At 39.4% G+C, this 17150-nt stretch overlaps 1 protein-coding gene across 1 annotated transcript in view; it reads left to right on the forward strand.

The window, feature by feature from the left end:
• The window catches only part of TRPC5 (transient receptor potential cation channel subfamily C member 5), a 173320-nt gene extending 160732 nt beyond the window's left edge, over positions 1-12588 (forward strand). The window contains exon 11 of the mRNA XM_077889923.1: positions 2627-12588. Coding sequence (XP_077746049.1) covers positions 2627-3319 — 693 coding nt within the window. The 3' untranslated portion in view covers positions 3320-12588. The remainder of the gene's footprint in view (positions 1-2626) is intronic.
• Positions 12589-17150: the final 4562 nt, after the last annotated feature.

A 17150-nucleotide genomic window follows, 5' to 3' on the forward strand; every position in this document is an offset into this window, starting at 1 on the left:
CGATCTGTCATTGGGGTGCCTGGGTAGTAGCTCAGATGGTTAAGCATCCAACTCTTGATTTCAGCTCAGCCCCTGATCTCAGAGTCATGAGATCGAGTTCTGAGTCCGGCTCTTAGCACAGTCTTCTTGTCCCTCTCCCTCTGCCTCCCTCACTCCCACTCATATATTCTCCCGTTCTTTCTCTCAAAAAAAAAAAAAAAGGTCTGTTATCCAGTCAATGGAGAGATTTCATCAATGTCTATCACTACAATCAGCTTTAAGAATAAAAGAAATTTGCCTTATGCATCCTTTTAATATTGTGGGTGTCTCCCAGTGTGAGAATTGAGGGCTTTAAGTGTTGTGGCAAGGATGTGCAGTAAGGGGCAACAGAGCAAAAGGAAGATGCCTGCAAATGTAAAGACTTTCTTTACTTCAGAGATGAAGACCAACTAATCCAATATTAAATCTAAGATTTAATAAACTCTACCACGAAACATCAAAATTCTCATAATACTAGCATTAGCCTAAAACAATGGTTCTCAATCAGGGTCAATTTTGTTCCCTAGGGCACATCTGGCAATGTCTGGGGACATTTTTGGTTGTCACACTGGATGTGTATGCTAGTGGCACCTAGTGGGTGGAGACCAAGATTGCTACTAAACATCTTACAAAGCACAGGACAGCCTCCCACAACCAAGATGATCCAGCTCAACATGTCAAGTGATTAAGAAACCCTATCTTAGAACACATGTATACTTTCTAAGGAACAAAAAAAGGCCATTATCCGGGGTGCCTGGGTGGCACAGTTGGTTGAGTCTGACTCTTGGTTTCAACTCAGGTGGTGATCCAGGGTTGTGGGATCGATCCCCATGTCAAGGCTCTGCATTCAGCACAGAGTCTGCTTGGGTTTCTCTCTTTCCCTCTGCCCCTCCCCCACCAGACTCTCTCTCCCTCTCTTTCTTTCTCTCTCTCTAATAAATAAATCTTCTTAGAAGGCCTATTATACTAATCCATAGATAGAACTCATCTACTGAGGGCTTGCTATGTTCCAAGCATTCCACCAGATCCTGGGGTATCAAGATATCACCAGCCCCCACTCTTCAGAGTGACACACAGATGGTAACAATAGAAGGACTGAGTATTCTGACAGGATAAACACACAGTGCTGTGGAGACAGAGAGGAGGGACACTCGACTGGGATTTGGAGAGTTGGGGCAGCTTCTCAGAAGAAGCCGCATTTAAGCTGAGGCTTAAAGGAGGAGCCAGATAAAGGAGAGTTGTGGAGAAGAATGTTCTAGACAGAGAGAACAGCACAGGCAAAGGCCCCAAGGCAAGAGATAATATGTCCAGGCAGGTGGACAGTAGAGAGCCCCGAGATAGAGTAGGAAGAGCTGACACAGGGCCTTGAAAAACCTTGTAGTCCTTGGAATAGCATTTCTTTTTTTTTTTAAGATTTTTTTTTTCATGAGAGATACAGAGAGAGAGGCAGAGACACAGGCAGAGGGAGAAGCAGGGTCCATGCAGGGAGCCTGACATGGGACTCGTTCCTGGGTCTCCAGGATCACACCCTGGGCCAAAGGCAGGTGCCAAACAGCTAAGCCACCCGGGCATCCCCTTGGAATAGCATTTCTACTTTTACCCAAGGTCAGTGACAAGTTACTCAAGAGGTTTAAAAGCAGGGGAGCAATATGATCCAACTTAAGCTTTTAAAAGTTGTCTTTTGGGGATCCCTGGGTGGCTCAGCGGTTTAGCGCCTGCCTTTGGCCCAGGGCGCGATCCTGGAGTCCCGAGATGGAGTCCCGCGTCAGGCTCCTGGCATGGAGCCTGCCTCTCCCTCCTCCTGTGTCTCTGCCTCTCTCTCTCTCTCTCTATGTCTATCATAAATAAATAAATCTTTAAAAAATATTAAAAGTCTTTTATTTTTTTTAAACTTTTTTTTTTATTTATTTATGATAGTCATACAGAGAGAGAGAGAGGCAGAGACACAACAGGCAGAGGGAGAAGCAGGCTCCATGCACCGGGAGCCTGATGTGGGATTCAATCCCAGGTCTCCAGGATCGCGCCCTGGGCCAAAGGCAGGCGCCAAACCGCTGCGCCACCCAGGGATCCCCTAAAAGTTGTCTTTTAAAGGAGGATTCTAGCCTCTAGGCGGCCAGTTAGAGATAGAAGACATTTCCTGGGGACTTGAGTGGCCAGGAGCCCCACCCCCACCCTCTAAGCCCGCCCCAGTCTTCAAAGAGGAGTCTCTAACCTGACACGTTCCACTTCCCTACTTTTATTCCTTAGGGTCCTAAAAGCGGTTTTCCTCTTCCCTAGTTTTTCTATATGCAGATATGCCTAGGAGAGCTAGTTCCTTAATTGCTAGTTAGCGCTCTCACAGGGACAAGTCCATTAGTGTCCTCATGATAAGGGCCAACTGAAATCAACTTTACCAATTATACAGTTTTTCCAATGGCCAGCCCTGCCCACAGAATTCTTAATCTGCTTTTCCTGTGCTGGAATAATGCAAGATTTTCCTGGTAGTCTGTGTACTTTGTAATTTGCACTAGGCAAAACTGGGAGCCTTCCAAAGGACACCCAATGAGCAAGTCTATTTTGAACTCAAGACCAAGCTTCTTAACGTAAGGTGTCTTCTCTCCTGCCCTAGGAATTAAAGCAGGACATCTCCAGCTTTCGATATGAAGTACTTGACCTCTTAGGAAATAGGAAACACTCAAGGAGAAGCTTTTCCACGAGCAGCACCGAACTCTCTCAGAGGGACGATACCAATGATGGCAGTGGTGGGGCACGGGCCAAATCCAAGAGTGTCTCTTTCAATTTAGGCTGCAAAAAAAAGGCCTGCCACGGGCCACCTCTCATCAGAACTGTGCCAAGAGCCAGTGGCACCCAAGGGAAGTCAAAATCTGAGTCATCGAGCAAATGCTCCTTCGTGGGTCCTTCTCTCAAGAAACTCGGTCTCCTGTTTTCCAAGTTCAATGGTCATATGTCCGAACCAAGTTCAGAGCCAATGTACACCATTTCGGATGGCATTGCTCAACAGCACTACATGTGGCAAGACATCAGATATTCTCAGATGGAGAAAGGGAAAGCAGGGGCCTGTTCTCAGAGTGAAATGAACCTCAGTGAGGTAGAATTAGGTGAAGCCCGGGGTGCTGCTCCAAGCAGTGAATGCCCTCTAGCCTGTTCCAGCTCTCTTCACTGTGCATCCAGCATCTGCTCCTCAAATTCCAAACTTTTAGACTCCTCAGAGGACGTGTTCGAAACTTGGGGAGAGGCCTGCGACCTGCTCATGCACAAATGGGGTGATGGACAGGAAGAACAAGTAACAACTCGACTCTAAGTCAAGCCGTCCCCTCCCCTCCCTCTGCCCTGCCCCCCGCTCTGGAACTCAAGAGAAAATTTGTAATTTCCCTGCTCTCAGAGGTGACATAGAATCTGATTCCCTCATTGCCCAACCCCCTCCCCAGAAAGGAGAGTGAAACTCCTCTATTATTTTCTTTTATAGCCACATTTTCCTTTTTTTTTTTTGTTCTTGTCGGTGTGATTCTTAGTGTTATTGCTATTATTTGCCTTTTTATGCCTCTTAACATGAAGTCCGTTTCACAACCAACTGCAGGGGTGCTTACCCAGAATCAGCAGAGGTGCAGTCGGGTGCTTTACCCTTTGGCTTTGCTTTTCTTACCCTTGCTTCTTTGAAGCTCCAGGTGCCACTTTGCTACCGTTGCTGTCGCACAGATCCCTGACCTTCCTCAGGATCTCACACCATTTCCCCAGGGGCTGAGGGAGGTGCTCGGCAGTCCCCACCAGCTATCAGATGAGGCAAGCCATCTCTGTTGCCCTTCAGTGCTCCATGCTGCCCATTCCAGTTCAATGAACAGCATCAAAGGGAGACTGAACAGACTCCAAAGAATTGTCAGCTTGTGGTTTCTAGGTAGAACTGGCCTTCTCGTTTTTGTTCTTAAACACAACTTCTCCTTACCGTGGAGGTTGTTGAGTGTTTTGTTTCTGAAAGATCTGTTAGTTTCCCAAAGTGTGCCAGTGAATATTTACCACGTAGTTATGCGTCCCACCTAAGAAGTTAGTGAATTCCTTTTCTGTGTTTGTGTGTTTCAGTTGACCCACTACCTTTTCAAATGTGATAGTATTGAGATTAGTATTTAGGATGTGTGCTGTTTTTAAAAACTTCTGCTGCACTCTAACCAGTAGTTGCTACATCTCATACATTGGCAAGAAAAATAATTAGCTGGTACATGTATAGGGTCCCATCGACTGTTGATAGTTTTAATCATTGCTATCAAAAGCATTTCTAAGGTAAAAGCCTGGGTTTGAAAACATTTTTTTAATCAGAAAAATAACATCTTGCTGCGGTGTCGAAATCTGAAAAATGCATCTTCATTTTAATCACATTCTAATGAAAAAAACAATTTTAGGTCTAGATAACCTGATTCCAGTTGCAGTTTTAATACTCATTGGGAGCAGTGGAATTGCATGTGTCAACTTACATTAGAAATATAACATAACCCTAGTGAATTCATGGAACTGTAAGCGTGATCCAAATTCTAATGTCATCAAAGAAAGCTGCATTTATACATACAAATGACTCTCCAAAGCTTAAGAGTACCTCATCAAAATCCAAACGTGCAGGTTAAAAAATGAAATCTGTAACTGACCCAATAGCCACTGAGCAGATAACCTACTGACCTAGGGTGGGATTTTTTTGTTTTGGTTCGGTTTTTGTGTTTGTTTTGGTTTTAGGTTTTCTGGTTGCTTTTTTTTCTTTCTTTCTTTCTTTTAACCAACATTAGTACAGGGCTGTCCCCAATTCACACTCTAACATATGACCCAAACAGCTCTAGGTCTGGGTCCTAGAGAGTTAAATTAACAGTGCGTAGGCTCAGAAAAGTAAGAAAGTTAGGTGTTGTTCTGTAAATATCAACAGTAATAGAAATCCACCTAAATTCATGTGTCTACTTTCTGTTACAAGTAAGTAAAATGAAGCATTTTCAAACAACGCATATATGCCTCCAAAATAGCTTCTGACATTGTAGTTTCTGGGTTATTTGAATTGATTCCCATTTCTAGCCCTAGCTTTGGTGACTGATGGTCAAAATATTCCACATGAAAAAAAAAATTCCACATGAAGAGACAAACTGGTGGGGAGGGGGGAACCCTAAATGTTGAATAAAGCTCAGATCCAAGGAAAAGTTACCACGAGAACAAGCTGCAACAAGACCCATTTGATAACAGATTGTCCCCAAGTAATTCTTTAATCATATCTGAAGTGATTATTTACTCAACTCCAATTTCTCTCCCACTTCCCTCAGCGGAACTATCATAAATGACCTTAATGACATCAATATCAGGTTACTTTCCAGAAGGAAGGTTTCTAATTTTACAGATTCAACTTTTCCAATTGTCAAATCTACATTCAATAATAAATGGCACCCGGGCTACATATCTAATTCATACTGATGGCACCAAAACCCAATATACGGCCCTATTTCTCACAAATACATGTACTTGTGATAACCTAGGTATAATTGTTCTGGCAGTTACTGCATCAGTTTGTCAGAAAACAACGGTAGCCATAGAGCCATGCTCCAACATAGTCTTCTCTCAGTTACGTTCTGAGGAGAGAATGTGTATAAATTATAGTAGCCAATCTCAACTACTAAAAGAAACCAATGTCATATTTCATAAGCAGTACATTCCTTTTCAGATCGTCTCAGGGCTACTATGCTTATTACTTGGGCTTACAACTTCACTAGCTACCTTGAGGCCAGGCTCTGACAGGGACTGAGGCCAGTGAGCTGTTAAAGCCGAACAGCTATTGCCATTACTTCCATATTGATGACATCAACATTTTTATTTACTCTAACTCAGAAAAAGTAGGAACTCTAACATAGGAAGTAGGAAGGAAAAGAAATTTGTGTTCACCTTTGGACCTCTGGACCAGCTACTATCAAGAAAGGTATTTCAAGTACAGTGCTTAAATGTCATCTGATCCCAGAGAAAGTACAAGCCAATATGAGAGTGAATTTAGAAACAGAAAATTGGACCTAAGAGAGTATCTCAGAGACAATCCACTGTATCTCTACCTCTATTCCAACCTCTTATTTTACAAACAAAAACAAAAAAGGTCCAGAGACGAATAATGACTGGCTCAAGGCGAAGAGCCAGTCAATAAACCTAAATCTTCTAAATCATAGTAGCAAAACATTTATTATTAAGCATATGTATTATATGGTATATATAGGAAATGTGAAAATGGAATGGCCGATACACATATATTTTTGTTCATTTGCCCCCAAATTTCAGACATATTTATTTTTTTTTTCAGACAGACATATTTAAAAGTAAAGTGAAAAATGAACTCCAAAGTCAAATATAATAATAATACATGGTGTAAAGATCATTTACTACTTGTCCAAATATCTATACCATGGTTCACCTCCATTACAGTTGGCTTGTCACTTCTAGATACTTGTATTCATTTGTTTGATTCCACCATAAATCCATCAGAGTGCCCCAGATAATTAGTAAAGGTATAGATCTTATAAAGAAAATGTCTGATTTATATTGGAAAATGACCACTGTTGAAGTTCTCTCTTCCACTTCCGACTTTAAGGCCAGTGGAGTACAAAGACAGAGGAAAGACTTCAAATTCAAGGTCATCATTTTTGGAAGATGCCAAATGGTATAGGGGTATAAATGCTCCAAGTTATATTTCTGTCCACTTACATCAGAATTTACAGATTTCTTTCTGCCTCCCATAGTCATTTTTCATTCTACTCTGACCTAATTTAGGCTATTTCAGCTAAGCCCAAAACATCTAAACATCTGCCTGCAATTTGAGTAAAGAACTTTAAAAAACCTAGGGCCTCTACCTTTTGAAGGACTTAAATACTTTTTAAGAATTTTATAGTTATGACAGTGCAAAAGCTCTCCTGTAAATTTCATTAAATTTCAGTGAAAAATATGAGCCACTATCTTAGCCAGAATATATCAATGACCATTCGATGTTCCTCTTGCCTTGTAAGACTCAAGTGGTATTTTGACTAACAGTTTAAGTGGCCCAGACCTTGATTTATTAAACCATCAGGTAAAAAGTACTTGAAGTTAGGGAGACAGTCTTTCCTGTTTTAAAAGTACGTAAGAAAAACTGACCACATTATTCTGGTAATAGAGTTTTCAAAACAGAGCTAACAGATTGTATAGACATAACCAACATAAATTGATGTGATTTTTCAGATCATCTAAATAACTTCTTCTTACCCACTTGTCAGCTTCCTCTTACCCCTGTGACTTTGCCTCAAAGCTATAGGCATTTTAGATTGTTTCTCTGGCTTGCTTTATCTAGATAATTGTTCCAAATATCCACTTTGCTGGTGAAGAACTAGCCACTGGGAACCGAGTACCACAATTCAATGTGAGCATTACTTTAGTACAGAGAAATGCTATTTTTACTGGATTTCCAGTGACTTTTTCCATCACTTTGTATCCAACAGATGAAGGTTTTGACTTGCGTTGCTTTTACAGGGATGTTTGTAGAACTGAGAACCTTATCTGTGTTATACACGCAGGCACATGCATACGATGAAACTTAATAGCATTTGATCATTCTGGCCTTGGTCCTTCATCTTTTTTGGTAATTATTTAATCATTTTGAAGGGAGGGGGAACAGGAATAACTTCAATGGAAAGAAACTTCCTGAGATATGGTGAGGAATTTCTAAAATAAATTGCTGTGACAGTATCTGCTGTAGCACAATTGTTAATATTGAAAGCTCTCAGAATTTTGGGTTTCCGGTTTCATAAAAAAATAAAGCATTTAGGTCAGAAGGAAAAACCTACTTGTAAAAATTAAAATATGTGTTTTTCATGATTTAAATTAAGTCTGCATACTTGAGATTTATTGCATACTTGAGGTAGTACTATTCATTTATATGCTGATATGTGGCCTAGGATTTCCACCTAAAGGCTGCATGGTAGTCCAGAGAAAAAGTTACCTGTAGGTGGTTTTGAACTTTACTTTTAGAGAATGAGATGTTCGGTAAGAAACAAAAGAGGCAATTGCTTGGGGTGATACAGGAAGCAGGCCAGGGTGCTCTAGCATTTTTAAGCTCCATATTTTACTCCTACTCTAGAGTGGACTTATATCTTTTATTTGTTAGTTTATTGGATTTCAGTTGTGGTCTTTCATTTTGTAAAGATCTACCATCAGTGCTTGTGGTACTTGAGAGACATACACATAAGAATTATGTCTAAATATAAAACTAAGTGGAATGCTCGTATGCCGATAGCTAGCTTTCTTTTCTTATCTGATGTGAAAAGTAGTGAAGCTCTGTAGGAACTTCCTGTTACTATACAAATGAAAGGCAATTTTTGTAGTAACAGGAAGAGTCTGCCACTTTCAACCATCGTAATGAACCTTCATAAATCCATTAATGTAACACATATCTACCCTACCCTAATTGTTCACCCTCAAAAAGAAAAGCCTTTTGTACGACTCTCCAAATGTCTTGATAGAACCAAAAAAGACTAAAGTAGGTAAGAATGGCCTGCAATGTTAAGGTCATTTTCACCAATTTGCAGCCTATTTTGCCCTCTGACTTCACCAATGAGCAGGTTTCAGGGAACCTAACATCCCAGGAGGTACACCTCAACACATGCACACACACATACCAAGGCAACATCCTCAGCACTTGAATGAGTAGGTGGCAGTGTGCCTTTTATTTTAGCCTAAGGTGGCCAACCATTTGCAAGTACAGCTAAGCCGGCCTTGGCCATTTCATGCCCTTTTCCACAAAGTTCAACATATTCCCAAAATACTCATTGCCACCAACTGCCTTCCAACTTAGAAACCCTTTTGACAGTTCTCTGGTCTTATACAACCCTTAAAACTGACCCTTGGAAGACAAGACAAACAAGAGGCTTTCAACTTTTGCAGGGAGTGCTTGAGGTACTTAGATGCTGGTGGTATACTAAGAGACAGATGGAAAAGCTTCTAAAGAATGAGTACTGACCAGTGTTTAAAACCTAGGGCTAAACCGTCAAATTGCTGAACTCTTTAGGTGACCAAATTGAGATGGAGTACCCCAATAAAAAATGTAGTTCCTGAATTAAAACATCAACATCACCCTTTTCTCACTCAAAAAATTCCAGAAGAGCAATAGTATGTGAAAACAAGCTCTGAAAAAACTGTAAATCATTTTTCAAAGGTCGGGTCAAATTTAGTTTAAATTTCAAATTATAGCAAGTTCTCACTTTGTGATCACTGTGTTACTAGGTTCAACACAGACTCATAGTAAGGTTATATTTTAAATTGCACAATATAATCGATTGGCTTTTATAAGTATACATGTTTGACCAGCTACTGGGATTGATCTCTCCAAATTTTATCTATGAAATAAAATGAATTTGTCAAAACTCTACATCAAAGAGAAATAAAAGGTAAAATTGGAGGGTAGTATAGAAGAAAGCTAGATTCTATACCTGGTGTCATCTTTTAGCCTCATAAATTTGGAATAAACATATCAAGTGAGATTAAAAAATAATGAGATTGATATTTTCATAAGCATGCTGGAATATATGTGCCCAAATGAATGCTGTTCTTCAAAGTAATCACCTTTAAGCTGCACCCATATTCAAAGGCTGCCATTATCAAATCATTGTGGACTTCTGCTTTGGGGAGGACTTTCAAATCCATAATACAACCTCTGAATATCCTCAAGTGGTAGAAAATCATGATCCTATAAGATAAAATGTTTAGAAACAGTCAAAAGTAATTTTAGATCCATATTGGGTAAAAAGGTAGGTAATCAAGCTGAGTTCTATTTTGTCTGGTTCAAGTGCTAATACATAATAGGAACTTTAATAGGCACAAGTATAAAATGAGATAGTTTCTTATGTGATTGTAAAGTGACCTGAAACCACTCTTTGGAAACCAGTTAATTTTTTCTTATCAACTTTATCGAGAAATGATTGGTATACAATTATGTGCATACCTTTAAAATGTAGAATTCAGTGAGTTTTCGCAGTTGTATATATCCCTGGAACCACCATCACCATTAAGGTACAAAAATTTCCATCACCCCCAGAGTCCTCATTCCTCTTTGCAGTCTGAAATCTAGTTTTATTTTTATTATTTATTTTTTATTGTTCAATTTGCCAACATATAGAATAACACCCAGTGCTCATCCCATCAAGTGCCCCCCTCAGTGCCTGTCACCCAGTCATCCCCACCCCCCACCCATCTCCCTTTCTACCACCCCTTGCTCGTTTCCCAGAGTTAGGAGTCTCTCATGTTCTGTCTCCCTTTCTGATATTTCCCACTCATTTTTCTCCTTTCCCCTTTATTCCCTGTCACTATTTTTTATATTCCCCAAATGAATGAGACCATATGTTTGTCCTTCTCCGACTGACTTATTTCACTCAGCATAATACCCTCCAGTTCCATCCACAATGAAGCAAATGGTGGGTATTTGTCATTTCTAATGGCTGAGTAATATTCCATTGTATACATAAACCACATCTTCTTTATCCATTCATCTTCCGATGGACACCGAGGCTCCTTCCACAGTTTGGTTATTGCGGACATTGGTGCTATAAACATCGGGGTGCAGGTGTCCCAGCGTTTCACTGCATCTGTTATCTTTGGGGTAAATCCCCAGCAGTGCAATTGCTGGGTTGTAGGGCACATCTATTTAACTCTTTGAGGAACCTCCACACAGTTTTCCAGAGTGGCTGCACCAGTTCACATTCACCAACAGTGCAAGAGGGTTCCCCTTTCTCCACATCCTCTCCAACATTTGTTGTTTCCTGTCTTGTTAATTTTCCCCATTCTCACTGGTGTGAGGTGGTATCTCATTGTGGTTTTGATTTGTATTTCCCTGATGGCCAGTGATGCGGAGCATTTTCTCATGTGCTTGTTGGCCATGTCTATGTCTTCCTCTGTGAGATTTCTGTTCATGTCCTTTGCCCATTTCATGATTGGATTGTTTCTTTGCTGTTGAGTTAATAAGTTCTTTATAGATCTTGGATAGTAGTCCTTTATCGGATATGTCATTTGCAAATATCTTCTCCCATTCTGTAGGTTGTCTTTGAGTTTTGTTGACTGTTTCTTTTGCTGTGAAAAACCTTGATGAAGTCCCAATAGTTCATTTTTGCTTTTGTTTCTCTTGCTTTCATGGATGCATCTTGTAAGAAGTTACTGTGGCCAAGTTCAAAAAGGGTGTTGCCTGTGTTCTCCTCTAGGATTTTGATGGAATCTTGTCTTGAAATCTAGTTTTAAACATGCTTGGAACAGTGAGTGGCAGCATTACTGAAATAAGGGCATAAAAAGCCTCCCAAGGAGGAAACATTAAAGAACACCATATGTAGATATAGAACCTCCACTGATTTGGGAAGAACCATAATGACTCAACCCTTGAAACATTTGAGTTTAAATAGTAGAGCACACCCCAAGATCCAATAGTTTAATAGAACTAAACCCAGAATTGGCTTCCCAAACCTTATATGAGCCATAAGAAATGACACTTTATGATGCAGAGATTCTGACAACGAAGCTGTTAGCAGGAAGAAGGGGCAGTAAAGAAAAGCCCAGCCTTCGTAGAAAAATGGAGGGTGGTGGGATTGGACCCAGGAGGAGCTCTGGTAGAACTAACTAGGAGGTGGATCTAGAAGTAGGATGGCGGCAGCCAGTTGAATGTTCAAGTCATTTCAAAGTCACATCTTTTTCCTGTGTAAGGTCTAATTAAATGACTTAAGGTTTCATCACTTTGTGGTCAAGCCCTGCAGGGCTTTTTTTAGGATACATATTAAGTGATCAGTTTAAATAACCAAAGCAATGTAGCCTGTAGTCCAATAAGCACAGTAGTAACTGTACTTAGTATAATGAATGTCGTGTGAACTCATGAGGAAACCTCTAAACCCAAAGGGTTAACACATTAGTCTCTGGCTTTCTTAATGTTAAAGGGAATCAAATTTGATAAATGATTAGCTTTAAAAATTTTACCTGTTCAAATTACTCCTTTAACATAGTAAAAATAAACCCATGTGTTTTCTTAGTTCAATTATAAAGGGAAAGACTTTCTCAAGGATATTTCAGTTAAGTATAAAATACATCCTTCTTGAGTGAAAACATTTTGTCTTTGTTTCTTATAACACAGGAATGCACACCAGTGGTAGTATTCAAGAAGATACCAATACTTAAACCTTTCACAGAATTATGTAGTTTGGAAGTCACATTTGACAGTAAAAAACACAGGTGGTGTTGAATTTACATTCTTAACCCTAGTTGACAGCCCCAATCACACATCACCATACAGAAAACGCCTGCAGCAAACTTAAGGTTAAAATTAGATCTCTTGGGCTTAATAATGAAAAGGAAAATTCCTTATGTGTTTGTGTAAATGGCATTTTGGCTTTGCTGACTACAATTTTAAAAGCTAAAACCACCTTGAGGAACTTTATTTGAATACTTTCTGTAAGAAGTGCAAAGTTAGTGTCATCTTTAAGTGTATTAAAAATATTGTACAATGAAATGATTCTGTGTATTTTTAGCTTCAGTATCAAGAAAAATAAAGCATTGACCTTCTTCCCCCCAAAATGTCTGGCTGCTCAGAATCAAGGTGTTTTGTTTCTCCATTTTCCTATCATTAATATCCACTGATTATTAATAAACATTAGAAAACAATGGATTTTACACTAGAATTTAACCAGCAGACACTTAAGGGAGACCTCTGAAGTCCTATATATTTTGAAAAAGATGATTGAGAATAAACACTATTGATATCATCCTAACTTTTATATTTACCATTAGACAGAGCTGTGACTATCGAATATTTAAAAACTGAAAGCAGCATTCCTAAAGAACTATAAGATAATGACATGAAGGGACCAAGACAGTTATAAAGCTCGACCTTACAAAATGAGAAACTTTACAGGCCTTATCCTGAAAATTTCTTATTCTTTATTGAGTACCCAAAGTATGATACATGTTGTGTAGAACAGTTTGAATCTATAGGCCAGAAAGAAGACACATAAACTGAAGTTAAGCTGGTTGTTATTAAACTAGTATAATCTAGAACACCAGGGTGGCTCAATGGTTGAGTGTCTGCCTTTGGCTCAGGTCGTGATCCCAGGATCCTGGGATGGAGTCCTGCATCGGGCTCCCTGCAGGGAGCCTGCTTCTCCCTCTGCCTGTGTCTCCGCCTCTGTGTGTGTGTCTCATGAATAAATAAAATCTTTAAAAAAATAAACTTAGTATAATCTAAGTACATTTGGGCAATATTTCCTGAAATATCAGGAAAATGATGCTGTAAAAGTTGTTGTTTTTTTAATAAGGCACCTAGGTGGCTCAGTCAGTTGAAGCATCCAACTTGATTTCCGCTCAGGTCATGATCTCAGGGTTGTGAGACCAAGCCCTGCATGGGCTCCATGCTGGGCATGGAGCCTGCTTAAGATTCTTCCTCTCCCTCTGCCTTTGCCCCTCTCCACCACGCTTGCATGTGCACTCTCCAAAAAAATTTTGTAGTAATAGATTTCTTAGCAATTACCTTGCCCCTAGTTAATTCAGACTCTGAAACTTTATTGTTTTTATTCTACTAACATTAATTTTAGGCCACCAGAGAACTGGTTAGCACATCAGAACAGTTTAACTTTCAGCCAAATAACTCACTTGCAAGTCCTGGTCTAATTATTTAAAGTATGATTGGGTAAATAACATCTACACATTAGTTAGGAAGGACAACTAAATAGGCAGTAACATAGCTGGAAAAGATCTGCAACTGGCATATGCAATAAACTCCAACAGTAATAAAAAGAACAAATTTAGGGCACCTGGGTGACTCAGTCAGTTGGGCATCCGCCTTTGGCTCGAATCATGATCCCAGGGTCCTGTGATCAGGCTCTGTATCTGCTTTTTCCTTTCCCCACTAGTGCTTTCTCTCTTGCTCTTTCTCAAATAGATAAAATTTTTTAAAAAACGAATTTGAACACACTTTAAAAAAGGAATATATACAACTAGCAAATAAACACATGAAAAAGTGCTCAACATAATCTGGGAAATGCAAAATAAAACCACGGAGATACAACTTATTACACACCTACCACGATGGCTGATAAATCATAAAGACTGATCACTACCAAACTTTGATACAGCTGAAAAACAAGTGGAACTCTCATACATTGCTAGTGGGAGCATAAAATGGTATGTTCACTTTGGAAAAATGTCTTGCAGTTCCTTACTAAATGTACATCTTAACTATGACCCACCAATTCCATTTCAAAAGGAATAAAAACAAATGCTCACAGGCTTCTAAAAAAATGTTCATAGCAGCTTTTTTCATACTAAAAACAGAATGGCTCAGGGATCCCTGGGTGGCGCAGCAGTTTGGCGCCTGCCTTTGGCCCGGGGCGCGATCCTGGAGACCCGGGATCGAATCCCACGTTGGGCTCCTGGTGCATGGAGCCTGCTTCTCCCTCTGCCTATGTCTCTGCCTCTCTCTCTCTCTGTGTGACTATCATGAATAAATAAATTTAAAAAATCTTTAAAAAAAATAAAAAATAAATAAAAACAGAATGGCTCAGGTGTCCATCGATAGACTGGATAAACAAATGATGGCATATTCATACAATGAAACACTGCTCAGCAATAAATGTGAACTACTGGCACATAAAACATGAATGAATCCCGAATACACTGTGCTGAAAGAAGCCTTATACAAGGGAGTAGATACTCTGATTCAATTATATACATTCTGAAAAACTAATCTATGATGGGGTAAATATCAGAAGGAACAGTGGTCGCCTAGGGGATGGGCTGGGGTGACAGAGATTGACTAGGAAGGACCTTGAGGGAATTTCCTGGGGTGATGAAAATATTACCTTGATAAGGGTTTGAGTTTCATAAATGCAGGATTTATCAAAACTCATTACATCAAACACAAGATTTGTGCATATCGTTGCCTGTACATTTTACCTCAAAAGAGAAGAAAGTGAACCTTTAACAAATACTCAATTCTAGTTAACAATATTAATATTGCATGCTGAAATATTTAGGAGTGAGGTGTACTGGAGTCTGCAATTTTCTTTGTAATGCATAAAATAACATGGATTTATAGATGGATATGTGAAAAGTAGAGTAAAATGTTAATTGTAAAAGTTAGATGGTGGATATACAGATGTTCACTACACAATTATTTCAATTTTTCCGTATTTTAAGTTTTCATAATAAAATATTGGAAAAAATAAGCAGTGAGTAAAGGAAAAGAACTAGGTTAACAAAAGCCAAAACTATACTGTGCTTCAAAACTAGAAGGGGGGAAACTTCTTGGATAGCTGAAGCTATTTTAGCAGAGCAAAAGGAATGAAAGAAAATTTTTAAAAATTCAACTGCTAAAGCAGACAAAACAAGTATAGAATGGTGGGGTCTTTTGGGGGCGGGGATTGGTAGGGCTAACCATATGGTAGAACTTTTGTTTCTAACTTATTGTGGTAAGAACACTTACTGGGACAGCTACCCTCTTAACAGATTTTTAAGTGTACAATATAGAATTGTAATCTATAGCCACAATGTTGTACAGTAGATCTCTAGAACTCCAACTTGGAGAAATGAAACTTACACAATTATCAAGATAAAAACTCACTTTGAGGGACGCCTAGGTTGTTCAGTGGTTGAGCGTCTGCCTTTGGCTCAGGGCATGATCCTGGAGTCATGGGATCGAGTCGCACACATTGGGCTTCCTGCATGGAGCCTGCTTCTCCCTCTGCCTTTGTTTCTGCCTCTCTGTGTCATTCTTTCATGAATGAATAAATAAAATCTTAAAAAAACCTCACTTTGATCTCACTAATATACCAGTAAGGAAATAAAATACTAGGTTTTTTTAGGTCTAGAACTTTAGTACCCTAGTACTAAGGTAAAATTTTTTTCTATAATTCTGCAAATGATTTGAAAAACCTGTATTGTTTGAGAAAGGCCATTAAGATCTGCCACAAAGATCCATTAGTTGATTAGGTGAAGGGACTGAACATCCACAATCAGTCATGTTTGCTAAGATACATCTGAACATTTTTATTCAGGGACTGGCCTGAATTTTCACAAGAAATGATTCCATTTAACCTTAATATTGTTGAATCACTTCCCCCAGCCCTCTTTCACAAAAAAACCTAGCCAGTGGCAAGGACCATCTACAAGGGGGGAAAAAACAATAGCTGTTCAACAGTAAAGGACTTCTTGATTTCCAAGCTTCCTTTTGGCAGCCATAAGCAGTAAACTCAAAAGTGTTGATAGGGAATAGTGAAGCAGTAAAACCTGAAACAGTTCACTCACCTCAATTTCAACTACAAATGTTTATCATGGTTTAACAAAATTTAGTTTTACAAGTAGCTAGTGAATATTTTTGAGAATTACGGAATTTGAATAATCAGTTGCCTACACCATAGGCTTCTCCCAACCCCCAATGTACCTTATTAGGTACCTATCTATGGACCTTATGTAATAGCCTAAGATCGTTTTTCAGCAATCAAGGCAAAAATTTTCTAAAGACCTCAAATCTTAACTAACTTTGTAAACATTTACTCTCTATTGCCAGCTGCCAAGGTAGTTATTTTTTTACTTTTTAATTTAAATTCAATTAGCCAACATATAGTACACAGTTTCAGATTTAGTGTTCAATAATTGATCAGTTTTGTGTAACCAGTGCTCATCACGTCATGTGCCTTCCTAATGTCCATCACCAAATCACCTCATGCCCTCAATCACCTCCCCTCCAGCAATCCTGTTTCCTACAGTTGAGTCTCTCATGGTTTTTCTCCCTCTGATGACTTCCCATTCAGTTCCCCACCCCTTTACCCCTATGATCCTCTATGCTGTTTCTTATATTCCACCTGCTAAGGTAGCTTTTCAGAAAAAAACTATTATGAAAAACTTCAAACACTAGAGGGAATAGCATAATGAACCCAAGCTTCAACAACTATTCAGCAATTGACATGCAGCTAATCCTTCATCTATCAACCCTGCCACCCCGATTTTGAAGTGATGCCCAGATTGGTCACTGAGGTGGTTGTAGTCCCATAGTTGTTACCTAAACTCAGGTCCATCCTTCCCTGAAGCTGTATCACACCTCATGCACAGGGACTCAACATATTCCTAAAACTGTCTATAACTGA

Source organism: Canis aureus, chromosome X (genome assembly GCF_053574225.1).
Source record: "Canis aureus isolate CA01 chromosome X, VMU_Caureus_v.1.0, whole genome shotgun sequence".
In the NCBI taxonomy this organism is placed as follows: domain Eukaryota; kingdom Metazoa; phylum Chordata; class Mammalia; order Carnivora; family Canidae; genus Canis; species Canis aureus.